The sequence below is a fragment of the Hemitrygon akajei genome, chromosome 27 (assembly GCF_048418815.1).
Source record: "Hemitrygon akajei chromosome 27, sHemAka1.3, whole genome shotgun sequence".
NCBI classification, from domain to species: Eukaryota; Metazoa; Chordata; class Chondrichthyes; order Myliobatiformes; family Dasyatidae; genus Hemitrygon; species Hemitrygon akajei.
Window position 1 is genome coordinate 44,271,791 of NC_133150.1, and position 24,411 is coordinate 44,296,201.

Genomic DNA, 24,411 nt, shown 5'->3' on the forward strand with positions numbered 1-24,411 from the left:
TAGACATCCCACCCTGCAAAAACTCATTTCAGGGAGGTAGCCCCCCCGCCCCCCACAACCCCATATCCACCCCCCCCCCCCCGGTCGACCTCCAAGGGTGTATGTAATACTTTGTTTAGTGATTTTGTCTAATCTGTGAACCAAGTTGGGTATATGCAGAAAATGTGACATTAAAATATGTACTTATATTATGTTATCATGGAGTCATTTTTTTATTCTATTACAACTTTAAGCAGGTCTACAGGGAGTTTGGCCTCATCACGTAGGACATCAATAGAATAGCTCCTTAGCAGCTAGCCAGCCAGTTTAAATAACGTTAGCTATGCTAATGAACGAATGACACCTGTTAAACTCACCTCAACATGTCTTTTACAGTCATTTAACCCACCATGGGCAATAGAAAAGTCACTGTTGCAAACAGTGCAGCGAGCAACACTGTCATTATTTTTGAGGTCGACTGTAAAGCCCGCCCACAGAGAAAACTGATAGGTTTACGTAGCATGAAGAGAGATCAATCAGGATGCTCCCTTTGGCTCTTCCTCTCCCTCTCCCTCTCCCTCCCCCCTCTCCCTCACAAAAAAATCTATTTCCAGGATATTGTATTTAATTTGTGGGCATCAGGGAGCCACTATCAATGTACGGGAGACTCCCGGAACTTCTGGGAGAGGTGGGATGTCTGCAAAGGGTTGCAGATGATGGGATCTGATAGGAGAGCATGGAACATGGAACCGAATAAAGAAAGTGGCATGGACAGATATGAATATAATGGATATTTGTCATTAGCCCATCCACCAGATGGAGACAGATCCACAAGTAGGAGTCAGAGATGGGATAATATGAAACTGAGGCCAAGGTAGAAATAAGCAACAAAACCAAATAATTTGTTTTTGTCTTCTGTATGAATTCTAATGAAGGACCTTGCATCTGAACCATTATCTCCTCTTCTCATTCCACCGATCCCCCAAGAGAGCTACAAACTTGTTGTGGTTTGGAGGCCTGCGTGCCTCAATGACCCGGAGAGCTATGTTGGCTTTATACTTTGGGTGTTGGTAGGGTCACCCATGCCAAACAGGTCAAAGGGTAGAGGTCAGACTAAGAGTGGGTCCACAGGTCCTCCAGGTTCGGGGGTTTAGCTCAGGGCCAACAACCCTGACTAGTGAAATAAAACTGTTACAGAAACAGCAATGAAGGATCCTTCTATATCTGTGTATGACAGTATTCCTGAGTCTCCATCGAGGTCTTGCATGACCTCCAGAAGTGAAAACGGAGAGGAAGCTACTGACACGATGAAGGAAGCCCTGAACACTGCCAGAGATGGAGGACCTTCATTGCTGCTCTAAATGCCAGTGGCGTAACCTCCACAGCTGCCAGAAGGAAAATCTCAAATAAAATTAGAAACACTCCATGACCTCAATTAATTAATTACTTAACATTTATTATCAGTACTAGACAAATTAATTTTAAATTGGACAGTAAATAGGCTTATGAGTTGATTATCACTCACAAACGTATGAATTGTTGATAAACCATTGTTCCAATATTTGTCATTGTTCAATTGGAGCTAATATTTTTAACTCGGTCATTACACTGAGTATTTCCTGATTATGAAACAGTTTACTTTCTTCTTATCTGCTGCCAGAATCTACAGACAATGGATAAGGATTGTTCCTGACCATTTATAAACGCAGGAGCATGGGCCACATTCTTCACAGCTGGTCACAGAAGTATCCGACACGAGTGCTTCTGCTGAATTAGGGAAGATGATGAAGTGGCTGCTCCTTGCGTTTGTCTGCATTCAGCTCTCTGAATGTCTTATCAGGTAAGAGCTACGTTTAGAATACATGCATCCTTTCTTCTGAAATATACCTATTACTGGATGCACTTTCTGCTGGATGGAAGATCAAACTTCAAAGTTGCACACACAAAACGCAGGAGGAACTCAGCAGGTCAGTCAGCATCTATGGAGAGGAATAAGCAAGCTATGTTTAGTCCTCAGTTGAATTTATTGCTGTATACACTAGGTGAACTGAAAAACTTAACCTGTAGCAGCACCTTCTCAGCCTGCAATCACAAGAAAAACTTAAATTATAGACACAAGCAAACCTGCAGATGCTGGAGATCCAAAACTACACACACAAAATGCTGGAGGAGCTCGGCAGGTTATTCAGCATCAACGGATAAGAGCAAACAGGTGACGTTTTAGGCCAAGACCTTTCTTCAGGACTGAGAGGGAAGGGGGGAGGAAGCCCATGCCTGAATAAAGAAGTGAGGGGAGGGGGAGGAGGCCAGTTGAAAGGTGACAGGTGAAGCCAGGTGAGTGGGGAAGGTCAAGGATTGGAGAGGAAGGAATCTGATAGGAGAGGAGGGTACACCATAGGGGAAGGGGAAGGAGAAGGAGACCCAGTGGGAAGTGATTAATAAATCATACATAATTTTAAAAGAAAGCGCATAGAACATAGAACAGCACACCTTTGGCCCATGATGTTATACCAACCATTTAACCTACCCCATGATCAATCTAACGTACAGTCTTCCATTTCTCTTTTACCCATTTGTGTATCTAACAGCCTCCTACACATCCCTGTTGCACTGCCCTCATGCACTTACCACTCTGTGTAAAAAGAACCTACCTCCGACAAAACCCTTATACTTACCTCCAAAAATCATCTTAAAAGGTTGTCCTCTTGTATTAGCCATTGCTGCCCTTAAAAAAAGGCGCTGGCTGCTCTATGCCTCTTACAGCACGCTAGCATAGGGGTTAGCGCATCAGCAAGCGATCAACAACGGGAGTTCAATTCCCGCCACTGATTTAAGGAGCCTGGACGTTCTCCCCCTGAACATTCTCCAGGGGTTCCATTTTCCCCCACATTCCAAAGTCACATGGTCGTAGGCCTGCTATGTTAGTGCCAGAAGCATGACAACTCTTGCAGGCTCCCCAGCACAATCCTACAGTCATAGAAAAGTACAGCACAGAAACAGGCCATGCTGAGCCATTTAAACTGCCTACTCCCATTAACCTGCACCAGGGCTATAGCCCTCCCTACCCTTCCCCTCCACGTACCTATCCAAGCTTCTCCTAAATGTTGAAATCAAGCTTGCGCTGGCAGCTCATTCCACACTCTCATCACCCTCTGAGTGCAGAAGTTTCTCTTCATGTTCTCCTTAAACTTCTCACCTTTCACCTCTAACCCATGACCTCTAGTTGTAGTCCCACCCAACCTCAGTGGAAAAGGCCTGCTCGCATTTACCCTCTGTATGCCCCTCATAATTTTGTATCCTTACTGACTTGATCGGATAGAAACAAGGCATTTCACTGTACGTTTCGAGGTACTGCACACATGTGACCAATAAAGCTAATCTTTCTTACACCTTTGGTTTCTAATTTCGTGGTTGGTCTTGCAGTGATAATTGGTTTGTTGCTGTCACGTGTACCGAGGTAGAGCGAAAAGCTTTTGTTTTTGTGCTATCCAGGTAGATCACAGGGGGAGTACGAAGGGAAAAGAGTATGCAGAATCAAGTGTTGCAGAGAAAATCCAGCGCAGGCAGACAATAAAATACCAGGGTGAGGTAGATTGCCAATAGATAAAGGAGAGGAAAAATCGGACATCTTTCCTTCTGTGCAGTTTGTCCTGTGCATAGAATTGAAATATAAGCATGCTTATTGTGGCTTTGTTCGGGTTTTAGAATTCCCACCAATAAATTGTGTGGCAAATTAGCTCCTACAACGTCCGAACTTTTAAACTGCCTGAGCTCCTTTAGAATCACAAAACACAAGAAAGTCTTCAGATACTGGAAATCCGAAGCCACACACACAGAATGCAGGAGGAGCTTCAGAACACAGAGGAAGAAGCAGTCAGTTGAATGTGAGCACCTGTGGGTCCTCAGGGGTTCGGAATCGAGAAGTTCGAAAGCGGATCTGGAAGCCGTACGGGACAAGATGGCAGTGAAGACGTTTCCAGGAAGGATATATGGCTGTAGTAGTGGGTCTGGGTGAGCACAAGGTCGAAGAGTCAGAGAGCAGCAGAGCTCACAGAGGGAGGGAGCAGTGAGAGAGAGTATCACTGACTCCCATCGAAGGGAAGATTTAAACTTCTTCAGGATAGGCATCCCTTGAAGAGACTTCCTGAGTTCCTCCAGCAGTTTGTGTGTCTTGATTTAGAGGTCCTTAAGATCAGGGGTTCCCAACCTGGGGTCCAAAGATCCCTCAGTTAATGTTAGGAGTCCATGGCACAACAATGGTTGGGAACCCCTGGTTTAGAGGCAGCAAGGAGGAAGTGGTATTGGTATTGTCTTTTTTGTTATCACATGTACTGAGATACAGCGAAAAGCTTGTCCTGCACGTAGTTAATGCAGATCAAAGCGTTGCACAGTGGATCGAGGTAGAACAAGGTAAAGCAATAATGGTGCAGAGCAACGTGTAGCAGTTACAGAGAAAGTGCAGTGCAGGTAGACAATAAGGTGAAAGATCATAACAAGGTCGATTGTGAGGCCAAAGGTCGGTCTTATCATACCAGGAAACCGTTTAATAGTCTTACAACAGCGGGATAGAAGCTGTCCTTGAGCCTGGTGGTACGTGCTTTCAGATTTTTTTAAAATCTTTTGCCCAACAGGAGGGGCTGGAGAGAGAACGTCCAGAGTGGTGGAGTCTTTGATTATGCTGGCTGTGCTTTACTGAGGCACCGTGAAGTACAGAAGCAAAATAAATTCCATGTGATGCAGTTCTAATTCTGTGTTCATTATACCCCTCTACATTAATAGTATATTTATGACATTTGTAATGTGAATAGATTTTGATATGGGGCAGGGAAAACTGCTGATTTATTATTGCTTTACCAAATCCCAAAGAATGGTCCCATGACGAACATTGTGACCCTGAAAATCAGGCGATAATGAAGTTTTCAAAGGAATATAATTGAACTTGTTGCAATGCAGAACAGATTAAAGTTGCATTCATGGAAGGTAGAAAACATCTCTCTCGCACGCAGCCTGCAGTCACTTTAATCCAACAGAAGTGATATTCAAATTGTCAGAACCTCGATAATCTCTCGTCCAATTCTGAGATAGCCTCGCTCATATCGACACACAGCAATCCGTGCCGCAGTACATACTGCAGTAATTAGTATAAAAGAAAATTTCATTGTCATCTGCACAAATATTTGTGTGTACAGGTGCAATAAAAAACTTCCTTGCAGCAGCATCACAAGCACTGAGCATCAGGTAAGCAGCAGTCACAGGATAAACATAAATTAAACGATTAGACAGGATTAAAGATTAGTTTTATTTGTCACGTGTACATCTAAAACACGGAAACATACAGCGAGGGTTGCGCTGTGCAATTCTCGAGCATCACTACACTTCTGATGCCAGTCTAGCACGCCCACAACTCACTAACCCTAACTTGTGCATGCGTGCAATTGTGTCTTTGGACTGTGGGCGGAAAGTTCAAAGCAAAATTACATACACAGGATGTACATACTTTGAAAATTCAAAGTACATACATGTCACTACATACAACCCAGAGATTCCTCTCCCTGTGGGTATTCTTAGCACATCTATAGAACAGTAACTGTAAACAGAATCAATGAACAACAAACAGTGCAAATGCAAATATAAATAAAAAAACAATAAATGGCGAGCATGAAATAGCAAGATAAAGAGATAACAAGATAAATCAGGAGGAAACCCACACAGTTATTGGGAAGAATCTACAATCTCCTTACGGGAGCTGCAGGAATCAAACCCCAATCTAACAACTAACACTGAAGAGATGCACTAACCACTACGCTACATAAATTATATACAATATTTATAAGGAAGCACGGTCAGAAAAGAAGAAATCCAGTTTTAATGTTAGGCGGTCAAAGTAGTCGTGGTGTTTCTGAACTGTAATGATTAGGGCTGTGTTAGTGGTCTTAAGAATTGAATAATTGAAGGTAAGTAACTGTTCTTCAACCTGGTGGTGTGGGACTTCAGGCTTCTGAGTCTCCCCCATATATATAGCTTGTGTGCAAGATACCAAGTTGTTTAAGACAATTATCTGAATATATTTACAACATAGAACAAAGAACAGTACAGAACAATACAGACCCTTTGGCCAACAATGTTCTCCCAACCTTTTAACCTACTCTAAGATCAACCTAACCCTTCCCTCCTACATGGCACTCCATTTTTCTATCATCCATACTCCAGTCTAAAAACTTCTTAAATGCCCCTAATGTATCTGCCTCTACCGTGCATCCACCACTCCCTGTGTAATATACCTACCTCTGACATCCATCTATACTTTCCTCCAATCATCTAAAAGCACTGGGAAACAAAGTCTCTGGCAGTCCACTCAATCTATGCCTCTTATCATCTTATTCACTTCTATCAAGTCTCCTCTTGTCACACCAGAGAGAAAAGCTCTATCTCCTGCAAGATATCCTCCCAAGATATGCTCCCTAATCCAGGCATCATCCTCTGCACCCTCTAGAAGGAAATGTTTTCTGACTTCCTAGCAAAATTTGTGATCTGTCTCCTTGCTTATTTTTGCAGAGTGAAAATTCACAAGGGTAAATCTGTTCGTGACATTCTGACTGAGCGCGGATTACTTGAAGAATTTCTGAAAAAGCATCCATACGATCTCTCAACGAAGTATGGGAGATCAGCCCAGCAAGGTTCATTTGTTGCAGATGAGCCCCTAATCAACTATCTCGATGTAGGTATTATCTAATTCTTTGGAAGGACATTTGAATAGATGTCATATTGTTTTGCACTGTTTGGTTCTTTAAAAGCATGAGTTATTCAGGTGGGTGGCAGTGTTAGCAAGGCAGCATTTATTGCCCCTTCCAAAATGCCCTTGCGTAGAGAGCATCCTAACAAGCTGCATTAGTGCATGCAATGGACAGTGCACTGCTGCAGACATGGGTAACCAAAACTGCCCACTGCATCAGTGGCACCAGTCTACCCGCTAGCAAGGACATACATAGATACAGAAAGACACCGGGAAAGAGCCAGCAACATGATGAAGGATCCCACCCTCCCTGCTCACGGACTGTTTGTCCCACTTCCATCAGGGAGGAGGCTGCGTAACATCCACGGCAGGACCACCAGACTCAAAAGCAGTTAAACTCCCCAAGCAGAAAGGCTGATCAACACCTCCACCCACTAACCTGCCCCTTCACTCCCTGATCTACCACTACTTCTTGTCAAAGTCACCCTATGTACATACGTTCTTGTCCCCAGTGTCACTTTATGTACACACAATCAATCCATTTTATAAGCTATCTTACGTACTTAAATTTATTTGTTTTTTTTATCTTACTGTCATTTTTTTTGCGGCATCAGATCTGTAGTAACATTATTTCATTCTCTTTTACACTGGAAATGAATCTTGAATCTTCAATAGGTAATATTGAGCTTGCTTCTTAAAATTTATTTATTGAGATACTGTGTGGAAGAGGCTCTTCCAGCCCATCAAGCCTCGCCACCCAACAACCCCCTACATAACCCAAGCCTAATCACGGGACAACTTACAATGACCAATTACCTTACCAACTGGCATGTCTTTGGACTGTGGGAGGACACCAACGCGGTCACAGGGGGAATGTGCAAACTCCGTAGAAACCGCGGTGTGGAATTGAACCTGGGTCATTGGTACTGTAAAGCGTTGCGCAAAAACCATTTTGCTACTGTCCTTTGTGAAACAAGACAGTCCTTCAGACGAAAGAACTTCCACCTTCCATTTATGTGGTAGTTCCAAGTTTTAGCTCCAGAATCTACTTGCCAGAACACGGCAAGTAGGGGGAGTGATGCTTTTGCAGCTTCTTCCATGAAGGGTGGGGGGGGAGGAGCATTTCAGGGCTTTAATGTTCTATGATTCATTCTATGAGATCTCTTGTTTTGTGGATGTCTGTGAAGAGTACAAATTTCAGGTTGTATACTGTATACATTTTCTGATATTAAAGATACCTAAATCTAAGTCGAAAAAGAAAGCTGTTAGAAATTTTCTTTTAGGGATATAAAACAGTAATAGGTCCTTCCAGTCCAATGAGCCCATGCACCCAATTACGCCCATGTGACCAATTAACCTACATCCTTGGACTGTGAAAGGCAATTGGAGCATCAGAAGGAAACCCATGTGGTCATAGGGAGAACGTACAAACTCCTTACAGGCAGTGGTGGGAATTGAACACAGGTCACCTGAACTCAGGGACTTGAGAAACTGAGTTACAGAGAAAGGTTGAATAGGTTAGGACTTTATTCCCTGGAGTGTAGAAGAATGAGGGGAGATTTGATAGAGGTGTATAAAATTATGATGGGTATAGATGGAGTGAATGCAAGCAGGCCTTTTCCACTGAGGCTAGGGGAGAAGAAAAACCAGAGGACATGGGTTAAGGGTGAAGAGGCAAAAGTTTAAAGGGAACATTGGGGGGGCTTTTTCACACAGAGAGTGGTGGGAGTGTGGAATGAGCTGCCAGATGAAGTGGTAAATGCGGGCCCACTTTTAACATTTAAGAAAAACTTGGACAAGTACATGGATGAGAGGGGTTTGGAGGGATATGGTCCAGGTGCATGTTATGGGACTAGGCAGAAAAATGGTTCGGCACAGCCAAGAAGGGCCAAAAGGCCTGTTTCTGTGCTGCAATGTTCTATGGTTCTATAGTCACTGTGGTATTCTTACGCTAACCACTACACTACTGTGCCATCCCTAATATCTTCAGCATCACACACAAAATGCTGGAGGAACTCAGCAGATCTGGCAGCATCTATGGAGGGGAATGAAGAGTCTTCATTTCGGGCAGAGACTCTTCATCAGGAAGAGACCAGATGCTAAAGTAAGAGTGTAGGTGGAGGGGAAGCTATACACGCCAGCTGGCGATAGGTGAGACCAGGTGAAGGAGAAGGTGGGTGAGTGAGTGAGAAGGGATAAAGAGGCAAGGAGGTGATAGATGGAAGAGTAAAGGGCTGAAATGAAGGAATCTGATAGGACAGGAGAGTGGACCATGGGAGAAAGGGAAGGAGGAGGGGACCCAGGGGAGGTGATAGGCTGGTAAGGAGGAGAGAAGAGGTAAGAGGGGAGCCAGAGTGGGGAATTGGAGAAAAATTACTGGAAGTCCTCATCTCTCTGCATTAATGATCTGTGTAATATGGCTGATACAGAGAGAGGTGAAATGAAATGCAACACATACAAATGCTGGGGAGAGCTCAACATGCCAGGCAGTATCTGTGGATGGGAATAAACAGTTGATATTTCAGGCAGAGACCCTTCATTGGGACTGGAAAGGAAAGGGGAGGACACCAGTGAGGGAAGGATTATAAACTGGCAGGTGATAAGTGTGTTTCATTGCTGTCATTATTTTCAGAGTATCCTGAGGTTGTGACAGATACACTAACTCCCATCTGATTCACTTGAATTGAACTGTGACATGAACTCGCTATCATTTAGAAGAATGAGAGGGGCATCTCACTGAAACATACTAAACGCCTAGATAGAGTGGATGTGGAGAAGATGTTTCCTATAGTGGGGACAGCCTCAGAATACATGACTCTTTGGAGCAGAGATGAGGAGGAATTTCTTTAGCCAGAGGGTGGTGAATTTGTGGAATTTGGTGCCAGAGGCAGCTGTCGAGGCCAAGTCATTGGGTGTCTGTAAAGCGGAGGTTGATAGGTTCTTGATTAATAAGGATGTCAAAGGATACAGGGAGAATGGGCCTGAGAGGGAAAATATATCAGCCATGATGGAATGACGGAGCAGTTTCAATGGACTGAGTGGCCTAATTCTCCTCCTATGGTCTAATGGTAAGTTCTCTCTGATTGTACGAAGGTGACACCAGTCCTCAGTTGTCTGAGGAAGCAGACATATTTCTAACCGTATGCCTTTTGTTGAACCCTCTGACAGCTGAGCTACTATGGAACAATCAGCATTGGCAATCCACCACAGAGTTTCACCGTCATCTTCGACACTGGCTCATCCAACCTCTGGGTCCCCTCAGGTTACTGCTCCAGTCAAGCCTGCAGTAAGTAGATTCCGTTATAGGCGTTTATACATTATATACATTATATACATTATATACGTTATAGGCATTTATACAGGCACAGAACGGCACTGGGGAGAAAACTGAACATCTGACCAATTAACTGACTAACCTCTGAGCCTGTGGAATGTAGGAGCAAGCCCAACAAAACCAAAGGGGTTGTGGGGAGAACATGCAAACTCCCTACAGCCTGTGGCAGACTGAACCTGGGTCACTGGCTTCACTCCCACTCACCGCGACACGACTGAGTCAGCCAACATGTTAAACAGGGAGCTCGTCTGTGATTTGGGAATACATCCCGTTCTGGCTTGCGATCGAATTACGTCACCCTCCCGTCCACAGCATGGCATATTAAATACACTCTCAGTGGCCACTTTATCAGGTCCACCTGTACGCCTGCTCATTAAAACAAGGTCTTACTCAGCCAATCATGTGGCAGCAACTCCATGCATAAAAGCATGCAGACATGGTCAAGAGGTTCAGTTGTTGTTCAGGTGCAACATCAGAATGGAGAAGGAATGAGATCTACTTCATTATTCATTACCATTATTCACCATATACAAACCTGAGATTCGTTTTTCTTGCGGGCATACTCAGCAAATCTATAGAATAGTAACTATAACAGGATCAATTAAAGATCAACCGGAAGACAACAAATTGTGCATATGCAAATATAAGTAAATACCAATAAGTAATGAGAACATGAAATAACAAGGTAAAGAGTCCTTAAAGTGAGATAATTGGCTGTGGGAACATCTCAATGAATGGGCAAGTGAGTGTAGTTATCCCCTTTTGTTCAAGAGCCTGATGGTTGAGGGGTAGTAACTGTTCTTGAATCTGGTGATGAGAGTCCTGAGGCTCTTGTACCTTCTTCCTGATGGCAGCAGCGAGAAAAGAGCATGGCCTGGGTGTTGGTGATGGATGCTTCTTTGCTACGATGGTGTTTCAAGCAGATGTGTTCAAAGGTTGGAAAGGATTTACTTGTGATGGACTGGGCCGAATCCACTAGGATTTTCTGTCCGAGGGCATTGGTGCTTCCATTCCAGGTGGTGATGCAGCCAGTCAATACACTCTCCACCACCTATCTACAGAAGTTTGTCAGAGTTTGTCAGATCGGACAATAACCTCGACTATGATTTTGACTTGCTCTTTTCAGGTAATCATGCTAGGTTTAATCCAACTGCATCCTCAACCTTCCAAATGTCAAACAAGTACGTTTCCATCCAGTATGGGACCGGTAGTATGACTGGAGTCCTTGGATATGATACCGTCCGGGTAAGTCCAACTCCAAACCAACCCATCTCCCAAAATGTGCAGCTTAGAGTGGTTCCGTGTCCCAGCCAAGGCGCGAGCTAGACTCTGTACGGTATAACCCAGCCATTATTCACCAGCCTGCAGATAAAGGGCCAATAGAGTTAGAGTCCGGTTTATTGTCACCGGCATGTGAATCTTGTTTTGCCAAATAGTGCTAAAGATGAATATCAAGGTAGTATTGATGGGTCGATGGACTGCTCAGAAATCCAGTTCCTAAAGTGCTGAGTGTGGGTTTTCTGGCTCCCTGACTGTAGTAATGAGAAGAGGCCGTGTCCGGGATGGTGAGAGTCCTTATTGAGGCACGGCCTTTTGAAGATGTCCACGATGGTGGGAAGGCTAGCTGAGTTTACAAACCTCTGCAGATATTTCTGATCTATGCATTGGCCTCTTCATACCAGATTACACCTTAACCACTTACACCAACCCTGCATTAATCCCATTCTCACTTTGTTTTTCATTATCAACAAACACCCTCCCACCCCACGATTTGACCACTCACCTACACATTAGGGCCAATGTACAGCTCCCAACCAACCCACCATCCGACACACCTTTGGGATGTAGGAGAAAGCCAGGGCACCTGGGGACATTAAAGAAAAACTTGCAAACTCCACAGAGACAGCACTGGACCTGAGGATTGAACCCATTCACTGGGATCATGAGGCAAGAAGTCTACAAGGTCTACTGTATCACCCTGAAGTGTTGACCCTTTGCTTGGGAGTCCAGTTCATTTCTTCATAAGACATAGGAGCAGAATTAGTCCTGTCAGTGGCTTTAACCAATGAGATCCTCAAATAACAGTTTGGATTTCATTAGCTTATGAGATGTGCTGTTATGAGATATGACAATTTTCTGGAGAGGGTCCTGATACCTAACAGTATGGCCAGTGGGCAATTGCCAGAGATTAGTACCAAGCAAGGGCAAATGAAGAAGGTGGATCACCTAGGAGCAAATCTCCTTGCCTCAGATTTATTATCACTAGCCTCTATGATGTGAAATTTGTTGTTTTGTGGTGTTCTGAAACCTCCCTCTGGTCATCTAATTAGAGGAAGGACGTGGAAACTTCAGAGAAAGGTGAAGAGGACATTTTCCAGGACGCTGCCTGGACTAGATAGCATGTCTTATGAGGATAGGTTGAGCAAGCTGGGGCTTTTCACTTTGGGGTGAATCAGGATGAGAGGTGATCTGCTAGAGGTGTACAAGATGATAAGAGGCACAGATAGAGTGGACAGACAGAGACTTTTTCCCAGGGCGGAAGTGGCTAATATGAGGGGTCATAATTTTAAGATGATTGGAGGAAAGTGTGAGGTGGGTGGGGGGGGAATGTCAGAGGTAAATTTATTTTACACGGAGAGTGGTGGGTCTGTGGAATGTCCTGCCAGGAATGGTGGTAGAGGCAGATCGAAGAAGGACATTTAAGAGGCACATGGATGAAAGAAAATTGGAGGGCTATGTGGAAGGGAAGGATTAGATTGAGCAGGTTAAAAGGCTGGCACAACTTGGTGGGCTGAAGGGCCAATACTGTGCTATGTCCTGTGTTCTATGTCCTTATCAATCTAACCAGCAAGCGATGCTTAAACTATTTCCTTTTCTCCATTAGGTCTCCTCCATTGACATCACTCACCAGGAGTTTGGTCTAAGTATCAGTGAACCTGGCAGCTTCCTCTACTATGCCAAATTTGATGGGATTTTGGGCTTAGCCTATCCAAACATTGCCTCATCCGGAGCCACAACAGTCTTTGACAACATGATGGCCGAACATCTGGTGGAGAAACCCATGTTTGCCTTTTATTTGACCAGGTGATGCAAGTTCCACACTTTAAAGACTGAAAGAGTAAAAGTTAGTTTTATTTGTCACACGTACATAAAAACATTGAAACATTCAGTGAAATGAGTCAATGACCTACACAATCCGAGGATGTGCTGGGAGGCAGCTGGCAAGTATCGTCAAGCTTCCAGCAGCAACGTAGTGTGCCCACAACTCTCTAACACTAACCTGTATGTCCTTGGAACGTGGGAGGAAACCAGAGCACCCGGAGGAAACCCAAACAGTCACAGGGAGAATGTACAAACTCCTTACAGACAGCAGCAGGAATTGAACCCCAATCTTACAGCCGGTGATGTAACGTGTTTCGCTAATTGCTGCTGCACTGCCATAGCGCCCATATTTATGGTGTCGTAAGAAGCCGTACAGCGCACTGCAGATTTGCTCTGGGGGAGAAAAGAAATCCGGTGTAACCCCACTATCAACCCCCCCCCCGCCCCCAAACCACGGCTTTGTAAATTGCCAAGTTGATTTTAAAAGTGCTGGAAGCTCTACATCGACCGTCTTTGCATGTCAAGAGAAAGAACTGTGCTGGTGGTTGACACAAACAATACATTTCACTGCATGCTTTGATGTTTCATAGTACCTGAAACAAAATTAAACTAATCTCTTTTAAAAATATAATCTAGGAATGCATAAATAACAACATAAGCATTATTGACAATACCAATAATTTAGTATCAACTCATTGTTACTCATGGGATCGTGCAATGTAAAGCAATAACCATTGTCTATCAGAGCTTAGGGACATCATGAAAGCTGTCACAATATTATGGTTCTTGCTTCTTTCAATGCATAACCACATCCCTCTTCTCTGCTGTTATTATATTGCGATATAATTGATATCCCTGTGGCACCAAATCTATCTGCTTGAAGCAAGAACGATCCTGGGAGTGCCCAACGTTATTTTGATGTCCCAGGAAAATGGGTTACATCAAGCAGTGAGTCCCACCTGGTGGAGAATTCAGTCCCGATGCAGGGTCTCGACCCCAAACAGTCCCTTCCCTCCCACAAATACTGCTCGACCTGCTGAATTCCTCCAGCAAGTTGTTCATTTCTCCCGGTTCCAGCATCCGCAGTTAAGACCATAAGATGCAAGGCAGAGGAGTAGGGATAGGCCATTTGGCCCATTGAGTCTGCTCTGCCATTCCATCATGGCTGATTTTTTTATCCCTGTCAACCTCAGTCTCTTGGCTCCTCTCTGTAACCTCTGATGCTCTTACTAGTCAAGAACCTATCAAACTCCAAGTTAGATATACTCAATGCCTTGGCTTCCACAACAGTCGGTGGTAATGAATTCTACAGATTCACCACTGAAGAAATTCCTCCTCATCTCTATTCTAAAGAGACATCCTTCTATTCTCATACTGTGCCCTCTGGTCCTAGATTCCTCCACCATGGGAAACATTCTATCTCTCTAGGTCTTTCAATATTGGATAGCTTTCAATGAGATTTCCCCTTCCCCCTCCCCCCAAGTCTTTTAAACTCCAGTGAATACAGGCCCAGAGCCTTCAAATGCTCCTCATATCTTAACCCTTTCATTCCTGGGTTCATACTTGTGAATCTCCTCTGGACCCTCTCCAATGCCAGTACATCCTTTCTTAGATAAGGGGCCCAAAACTGCTCACAATACTCCGTGCGGTCTGACCAATGCCTTATGAAGCCTTCCGCAAATTCTCTCATGCCTCCGGTAGCTATCACTGCCTGAGTCTTTAGCAACGCTCCTCCAATGGGCCAAAACGAAACTCGAGCCACAGAAAGACACAGCACAAAAGAAAGCCGTTCACCCCGTTTTGTCTGAGTGCCAACTATTTGACAATACTCTCAACCGTCCCACTGTCCTGCTTTCTATCATTCTGTAATTTTTTTTTTGGTATATGATGTATGCGATTCCCCTTTGAGAAACTAACATTGATTCTACATCATAGTAAGAAAAAAACTAGCCATGATTAGATGGCAATGGGCTATTTATTTATTGAGATACACCCTTCCAGCCCTCCAAGCTGTGCCGCACAGCAATCCCCCAATTTAACCCTACCCTAGTCACAGAACCATTTACGATGATCAATTAACCTACCAACCAGTACATCTTTGGACTGTGGGAGGAAACCGGAGCACCCGGAGGTCACAGGGAGAATGTACAAGCTCCTTACAGGCGGTGGTGGGAATTGAACCTGGGTCTCTGGTACCGTAAAGTGTTGTGCTAACCACTACTGTGCCGCCCCACTTTTAAAAGGTGTGGACTTACTTTTTCCCGTTGTTTACCAGTCCATGTTAACTGTGTGCAACAAAAAAGGGCTGACAATTTGTTAAGGACCCACGTTTGGCAAAGAAGTCCACAGGATATTATTTTACACAGACTAGAACGGGGCGATGTTCCTTTTTGAGAGTGTTAAGCTAAACCATTCTCTTACATGCCATGGCAATTTTGAGTAATGATTATCTGTATTTAATTAATTAGTAGCAATAATTATGGACTTTTATAGAAAAAGAATGAGTTCTTTTACCGAGCAGCTTAGAAAAATAAAGGGTTATGGGTAAGCCTAGGTAGTTCTAAGGTAAGGACATGTTCGGCACAGCTTTGTGGGCTGAAGGGCCTGTATTGTGCTGTAGGTTTTCTATGTTTCTATGTTTCTGCTGCCTATTTTTGTGTGTCCACTGTTTTACTATTAATAAAAGTATTACAGAGATAGATTGAAATAAATGCATTTTAGAACACCTGCTCAAAAATTACTAATATTAATCTTTTAGAAACAACAATTGAAAAAAACTCATTTCTCAATAGTATTGTTATGGTAACCATTTATGATCCAAATACAGATGCGTACACCAAGTCTGTGAGAATTTCAAAACATATTATTCAATGTTACTTTGTCTTACAACTATCTAACTGATACCAAGCCTTCATGAGACGTTTCTTGTAAAAACAGCTCACTGCTCAAGAGCTGTAAAAAATCATTTGCCTCTTCCTTTGACAGTAAAGATAATTGTCATGTGTCATTTTACTTTGAGTGGACTTTAAAGAATTGAGGGGCGGCATTGCAGGTTGCATGCCAACAGAAGCTTTTCACGTGCCATCGTGGGTGCGTGTGCCACAGGTTCACCACCCCTGACCCACGATGTGACTGTATGTCTCAACTTTCACAGGAACCATTTATACTCATTTCCAGCCTTTGATTTACAGACAAAATGGTGCTGAAGGGAGTGAAGTTGTCTTTGGCGGAGTTGACACCAACCACTACACTGGAGAAATTCAATGGGTTCCCGTCACGAGAGAAGGATACTGGCAAATCCAGGTGGACAGGTATGGAAGTGCCCACTAAATCATCTTCCAGGGGGAAAAAATCAATAACAAAAGTATATTTGTGAATAATCCATACCAAAAAATACAAACGTCGTAGATTAACCCTGTTTCCTTCAGAGTTATTTAACATGGCAGTAGTTATAAACAGAATAGGTTTAGGCTGGAAAGTTTATAGGTTGGAGTAAATCAATGGACAGTATAATGTATCAGGAATTACAGGAGAATAGGATAGTCTACTCCTTCCAGGTTTGAGTTTACTCTGACGGACTTCTACCCCACACCTCTTTGAAGCCATCTACATTTTCCACACCTCAGTTGAAACAGAAATCAATCAGCATAGGTAAAAATCCTACAAAGTACCAATTAAGAGAGGCAGCTCCCTTTGAAAGAAGCCATCCCCACTTTTATTTAAGTTTTGGGCTTTGCTTCAATGGAGCAAGTGTAGCTTCCTAATGGTTGGAAGGGAAGGGGCAAAAATGAAAGATAAATAAATGGAAGATCAGAATCAGGTTTATTATCGTTGACATATATCATGAAAATTGTTGTTTTGCAGCAGTGGTACAGTGCAATACATAGAAATTCACTGTGAGGGACAACAAGAAATGAATAATTTAGTGCGAAAAGAGAACAAAATTATGAGGTAGTGTACATGGGTTCATTGTCCATTCATAAATCTGATGGCTGAGGGGAAGAAGCTGCTCCTGAAATATTGAATGCCTTCAGGCTCCTGTACCTCCTCGCTGACGGTAGCAATGAGAAGAGGGCATTTCCCGGATGGTGCGAGCCCTTCACGTTGAATTCCACCTTCTTGAGTGTCACCTTTGGCAACGAGTCAGAAAACTGAGGGTCATTATCCGACTGATCACATTTGACATTACAGGAGCAAGGATACTCAGCTGAAAGGACTCTAGGATACCGTGGGCCAGGAAACTCTGTCGCTGAGGACAAGCTCAATACATGTTCGGCCATAAGGGAGTGGCGGATGGACAGAGGATTACACAGGAATCTGGATGACGGCTTTGTAGCCAAGTCCACAGACAATACAAAGATAGTTGCTGCTGAGGAAGCAGAGTTCTTGGACGGATTAGGAATAACTGAAGAAGTGGCAGATGGAATACAGTGTAGGGAGGTGTTTGATAGAAGGAATAAAGGTGTAGACAATTTTCTAAACAGAAATCAGAGGTCAAAGCGACTGGGGAGTCCCTGTGCAGGATTCCCTAAAGGCTAACTTGGAGGTTGGTGTGGTGGTAGGAAAGGCAAATACGACATTAGCATTCATTTCCAGAGGAAAAGACCGTAAAAGCAAGGATGTGATACTGAGATTTTATAAGGCACTGATCAGGCTGTGCTTGGAGTATTGTGAGAAGTTTTGAGTCCCTTATGTAAGAGAGGATGTGCTGGCATTGGTGAGGGTTCAGAGGAAGTTTATGAGAATGATTCCAGGAACGAAAGGGCTAACATACAAGGGGAATCTCATTGAAACCTTCAAATACTGACAGACCTAGATAGAGTGGATGAGGAGAGGATGCTTCCAATGATGGGAAAGGGTAGGACCAGAGGCACAGATTCAGATTAGAAGAACATCCCTTTCAAACGCCAATGAGGAGGAATTTTTTTAACCAGAAGTTCTTGAATCTGTGGAATGCGTTACCACAGCCGGTTGTGGTGGCCAAGTCATTGGGTGTATTTAAAACAAGGGTTGATAGTCTCTTGATTAGTAAGGGCGCCAGAGGTTTGGGAAGAAGGCAGAAAATTGGTATAATAAATCAGCCATGACCGAATCGGCAGAGCAACATCATAGGCTGAATGCCCTAATTGTCTTTCTCATAGCAAGCTCAGAGCCTACCCCATCTACTGATAGTTGACCAGTCATTTAAAGAGATATGATCCAAAAGAGTCCATTGGTAAACTTAGTGAAAGTATTGTGATAGAACAAAATTTGGAATCTATATGGATTTATGAATCAGGCATTCATCTTGAGAAACAATTCTCCACTTTTATGAAGCGTTTCTGGTTCACAGAGCACATTACTTGACCATCTACATGTTTATCTCCTCCTCAGTGTGAAGATCAATGGACAGGTTGTGGCTTGCAGCAGCGGCTGCCAAGCTATCGTTGATACCGGTACCTCTTTGATTGTCGGCCCTACCAACGGCATCAACTCTATTCAACGTCTTATCGGAGCAAGTCAACAATATGGTTCCACGGTAAATCTGCTTCCTATCATTTTATTGGAGGGAAATGTTTTCATTGTAATTCTTAAATGACACGGGCATTGTGGCAGTGATATGGAACACTGAATGCAGAACGCAGTAAACCAGTAAATTGGTTTATTTTTGTCACGTGTACTGAGGTCGAGTGAAAAACTTCTCCTGCGTACTCTTCATACAGATCAATTCATTCCAGAGTGCATATAGATAGCACAAGGGGAATAACAGAATGCAGAAAGGAAGTGCTACAGTTACAGAGAAAGTGCAGTGCAGACAGACACCAGGACAAGGTAGACTGCGAGGTCAAGACTCCATCTCATCACACATGGAGCAGTACAGCATAAGAACAGAACATTCAGTCCACAAATTCTGTAAAAAATTCAATAGACTCTTCCGACTGCACTTGATCCATCTCCTTCCATTCCCTACATATTTATGTGTCTAGCTATAAGCCTCTTGCTGCCCCACTACCATCCCTGACACTGCATTCCAGACACCTACAACCTCTATGTAAAATAAACTTGCACCATTCCTTCCTTTCCCCTCTGCCACCACACCTCCCCTTTCCCCTCTGTCACCACACCTCCCCTTTCCCCTCTGCCACCACTCCTCCCCTTTCCCCTCTGTCACCACACCTCCCCTTTCCCCTCTGTCACCACTCCTCCCCTTTCCCCTCTGCCACCACACCTCCCCTTTCCCCTCTGTCACCACACCTCCCCTTTCCCCTCTGCCACCACTCCTCCCCTTTCCCCTCTGTCACCACACCTCCCCTTTCCCCTCTGCCACCACTCCTCCCCTTTCCCCTCTGTCACCACTCCTCCCCTTTCCCCTCTGCCACCACTCCTCCCCTTTCCCCTCTGCCACCACACTTCCCCTTTCCCCTCTGCCACCACACCTCTCCTTTCCCCTTTCCCCTTTGTCACTGCACCTCCCCTTTATTTTTCCAGGCTTAAAGCTATGCCCTCTCGTATTTAACATTTCTATCCTGTGAAAATGATTCTGACTGTCTACCCTATCTATACCCCATAACTTTATAAATTTCTATCAGGTCTCGCTCAGCTCCAGAGAGAAACAACTTAAGTTTGTCCACCCTCTCCTTATAGCACCTGCCCTGTCATCCAGGCAGCATCCTGGCAAACTACCTACGAACCCCCTCCAGAGCCTCCACGTCCTTCCTACAATAGGGTGATCTGAACTGCCCACAATACTCCAAGTGCAACCTAACCAAAGTTCTATACAACTGAACATGGCTTCGACCCTCTGTTGATGAAGGCAAGCATGCCATGTGCCTCTTTCAAAGCCCTATCGACTTATGTGGAAGGTCCCTCTGCACATCAATGCTAGTAAGGGTCCTGCTACCATCAGAGTCAAAATCAGGTTTATTATCACTGAACAGATGCCGTGAAATTTGTTGAATTTGTTAAATAAACATTACAAAAAAGTACAAAGTATATTTTTTAAATAGATAGATAGATGGATAGTGCAAAAACGAGATCGAACTTGTGAGGGAGCACTCATGGATTCATGAACCGTTCACAAATCTGATGACACAGGGGAACTGTTCCTAAAACGTTGATTGTGTATCTTCAGAATCAGAATCAATTTTCTTATCATTGACATGGTTTGTAAATGTATTGTTCTGTGGCGGTAGTACAGAGCAATACATAAAAATTACTGTATGTTACAAAAATATAAAAGAAACAGAAGGAATGAAAAAAGAGAGCAAAAGAGGCTCCTGTAGCTCCTACCCAATGATAGCAAAGAGAAGAGGACACATCCCAGAATGTGAGAGTCCGTCATGATTGATGCTGCCTTCTTGAGGCTTTGCCTTTTAAAGAAATCCTCAACGGTGGGGAGACTCGTGCCCATGATGGAGCTGGCTGAGGTTGCAGTCCTCCGCAGCTTTTTCCCGATCCTATGCAGTGACCCATCGATACTAGATGCTTGTACAACCAGTCAGAATGCTCTCCATGCTTGAGCCGTTGGTGACATGCCATATCTCCTCAGACTCACAACAAAATATACTCATTGTACACTTTACCTTTCCAATCAAACAGAATCCCATTATATTAAGGTCCTTATATTAATTTTTAAAAAGTTTAGATTGAAACTGAACACAATGTGTGAAGTGAAAATGTAGTTGTAAGAATTCTCTGCCAATTGTTAACTGATGCTGGTTTTGTTTTTCAGGCTATGGTGGATTGCCGTAATCTGCCCAATATGCCCTACGTGACCTTCACCATCAATGGAATTGACTATCCACTTCCTCCTACTGCCTATGTGCTCCAGGTATGCTCCAAGCAAGAGTAATGACTTGTTGGCTTTAAGGAAGAGTCTTGCTTGGTTATGGCTGTCATGATCAATCTGCTGGAGGAACTCAGTGGGTCCAGCAGCATTTGCAGGAGGGGAGGAATTGTTGTTGCTCTGGATTCCTGAACCTGCATGTACCAGCGTGGTTGTGGCTGATATCCTTGATGCAGGACATTTTCACCCTATAAACCTCTCTCATTTGGAAGTTACAAGTATTGCTGTAAGCACGAGACGCTTAACGTATCCATAACCAAAATGAAAGCCTCTCTGAAAAGCCTAACTGGCATTTGCAATTGTTGAGATGGTTCAGGACTGAGTTTCAGGGAGAGATTGGTCAGCCTAGGAGTTTGTTTCTTTGGAACCTAGGAGACTGAGAGGTGATTTTATAGTGGTGTACAAATCGTGACAGGCTTAGATAGAGTGAATGAATTCATTCTTTTACACAGGTTTGGGAAATCAAGAACTAGAGGCCATAGGTTTAAGGTGAGGGGGAAAGATAGAAACATAAGGGGCTAAATTTTCACACAAGGGTGGTATGTACAGTCTGTGGAATGATCTACTGGAGGAAGTGACTGAAGCAGGTGCAATCACAGCTTTTAAAAGACAGTTAGGTGAGAATATCAATATGAAAGGTTTAGAATCAGGGTTTACCAACCTTTTTTATGCCATAGACCCCTACCATTAGAAGGGGTTCATGGACCCCAGGTTGAGAACCCCTGACTTAGAAGGTTAAGGGCCAAAGGAGGCCAAATGGGACTAGCTTGGATGGGACATCTTGGTTGACCAATTAGGTCAAAAGGTCAGTGTCCATGATGCACAATTTTTTTGAGCCCCTGACTCAATGAATAATTATAATTTTGTCAAGACTTGGGGAACCATTCAGTGCACTGAGTCGATCTCTCCAATCCCATTCCCCCTTGGCCTATTCTCTCTTATGTGGCCACTGATTGAGGAGTGCAAGATAATAAGAGGCATAGATTGGTAGACCATAAGACCATAAAATATAGGAGCAGAATTAGCCCATTTCATCATGGCTGATTCAATTTTCCTCTCAGTCCCAATCTCCTACCTTCTCCCTGTATCTCCTCATGCCCTGACCCATCAAGAATCTGTCAACCTCTGCCTTAAATATATATATATATATATATATATATATATATATAGACTTGGCCTCCACAGTTGGCTGTGGCAGAGAATTCCACAGATTCAACACTCTTTGGCTAAAAAAAAATCCTCCTTATCTCCATTCTAAAAGGATGCCCCTCTATTCTGAGGCTGTGCCCTCTGGTCTTAGACTGTCCCACCATAGGAAACATCCTCTCCACAGCCACTCTATCAAGGTCTTTCACCATTAGATAGGTTTAAATTGGGTCACCCCTCATTCTTCTGAAGTCCAGAGCCATCAGACACTCTTCATATGACAAACCATTCAATCCTTGAATCATTTTTATGGACCTTCTTTGAACCCTCTCCAGTTTTAGCACATCCTTTCTAAGATAAGGGATGCAAAACTGCTCACAATACTCCAAGTGATGCTTCACCAGTGCTTTATAAAAGTCTCAACGTCACATCTTTGCTTTTATATTCTAGTCTTCTTGAAATGCTAACATTGTGTTTGAGATGGATGTGCCTTTCTGAGGCATTTCTCCTGATGCTGGGGAGGCCAGTGCCCATGGTGGAACTGACCGAGTCCACAAACTTCTGCAGCTTACTTCGATCTTGTACAGTGTTCCCCAAACACCCTGCCCCCATACCAGACGGTGATGTAGCCATTTAGAATGCCCTCTGTAGAAATCTATAGAAATTTGTGAGCATCTTTGGTAGGTAGGAGAGGGAAGATGAAATCAAAAGCTGGGAGGAGCTTGATTCATCCTTTGAAACAGACACAAAGTGCTGGAGGAACTCAGCAGGTCAGGCAACATCTCAGGAGAAGAGTGAACAGTTGACATTTCATGCCAAGACCCAGACATCAAATGTTAGTCCTGATGAAGGGTCTCAGCTGGAAACATCAACAGTTAGTCCTGATGAAGGGTCTCGACTCAAAACGTCGACTGTTTAGGCTGCCTGGCCTGTTGAGTTCCTCCAGTATTTTGGGTGTGTTGCTCTGGATTTCCGGCATCTACCGATTTTCTTGCGTTTATGATTAATTCTTTATTTCTTTTCTTGCAGAACAACTACAATGGACAGGAATCTTGTATGAGTGGGTTTAACAGTATGTCTCTTTCAAATGAAATGGAACTCTGGATTTTGGGAGACGTCTTCATTGGAGAATACTATTCCATCTTTGACCGAGGAACCAACAGAGTGGGCTTAGCCAAGGCTGTTTAAGGCTTCCCTTTTGCCTGTGTTGCTTCCTTTACCCCTCTACAGCATTCCGCATCCTTCCCCAATAAAGTGGCCAATGATTGAAGTGATTATCAATAATTTACACAGAGATAATGTATCCGTTCTTAACTAAGTTATCCATCTGGCTTCTTGACAGTGAATGAGCTTTGTTGAACATTATCCCAAAGGATTAATGTAGAATATTTGCAAATAAATATTGAAGTATCATAAAAACTTTCGTCTGTGTCATTGCATTTTAGGTATTGAATTTGGGTATTAAAACATTGCTATTTCTCTACCCACCAGAATCTAATCAATGTTTTACTGGAGTGACTGTCCATCAAACAGCGTTGCATTTACACCACCGCTCACCTGACTTCAACTATCACCTTTCTGCTTGTATACCTACCACCCCCCCCCCCCCCCCATTTTCTTAATCTGGCTTCTTCCCCCTTCCTTTCCAGTTTAGATGAAGGGACTCAGCCCGAAACATCAACTGCTTACTCATTTCCATAGATGCTGCCTGACCTGCTGAGTTCCACAAGCATTTTGTGTGTGTTACTAAATTAGAATTGTAACTTTTGTCAATTTGGTGGTTGAGTCTCTGGTGGGGAAGGCAAATGCGATGTTAGCATTCATTTCAAGAGGACTAGAATAGTAATACAAGGATATAATGTTGAGACTTTATAAAGCACTGTTGAGGCCTTACTTGGAGTATTGTGAGCAGTCTTGGGCCCCTTTCATAGAAAGGATGTGCTGAAACTGGAAAGGGTTCAAAGGAATGGAACTGGGTTCAAGGGAATGGAGAAAGGCCTTGATAGAGTGGATGTGGAGAGGACGTTTCCTATGGTGGGAGAGTCCAAGACCAAAGGACACAGCCTCAGGATAGAGGGGTGTCCTTTTGGAATGGAAATGAGGAGGAATTTCTTTTTGTCAGAGAGTGGTGAATCTGTGGAATTCATTGCCACAGACAGCTGTGGAGATCAAGTCTGTATGTATATTTAAGGCAGACGTTGATTGGTCAGGGCATGTAGGGAAACGGGGAGGAGGAGGAGATCGGGGGTGAGGGGAAAACTGGATCAGCCATGTTGAAATGGCGGAGTAGAC

General features: G+C 43.7%; 2 protein-coding genes across 2 annotated transcripts in view; one reads left to right on the plus strand and one right to left on the minus strand.

Annotated features, from left to right (window-relative positions):
- LOC140717066 (uncharacterized) overlaps nucleotides 1-24,411 on the minus strand; it is an 83,377-nt gene that overhangs the window by 24,826 nt on the left and 34,140 nt on the right. The window lies entirely within an intron of this gene.
- LOC140717331 (pepsin A-like) lies at nucleotides 1,688-23,538 on the plus strand. Its single transcript, XM_073030806.1, has 9 exons — nucleotides 1,688-1,819; nucleotides 6,535-6,697; nucleotides 9,881-9,998; nucleotides 11,173-11,291; nucleotides 12,931-13,130; nucleotides 16,340-16,459; nucleotides 18,522-18,666; nucleotides 20,860-20,958; nucleotides 23,149-23,538. Exons 1-9 carry the CDS (start codon nucleotides 1,761-1,763, stop codon nucleotides 23,305-23,307), a joined length of 1,182 nt encoding a protein of 393 aa, XP_072886907.1. The 5' UTR covers nucleotides 1,688-1,760; the 3' UTR covers nucleotides 23,308-23,538.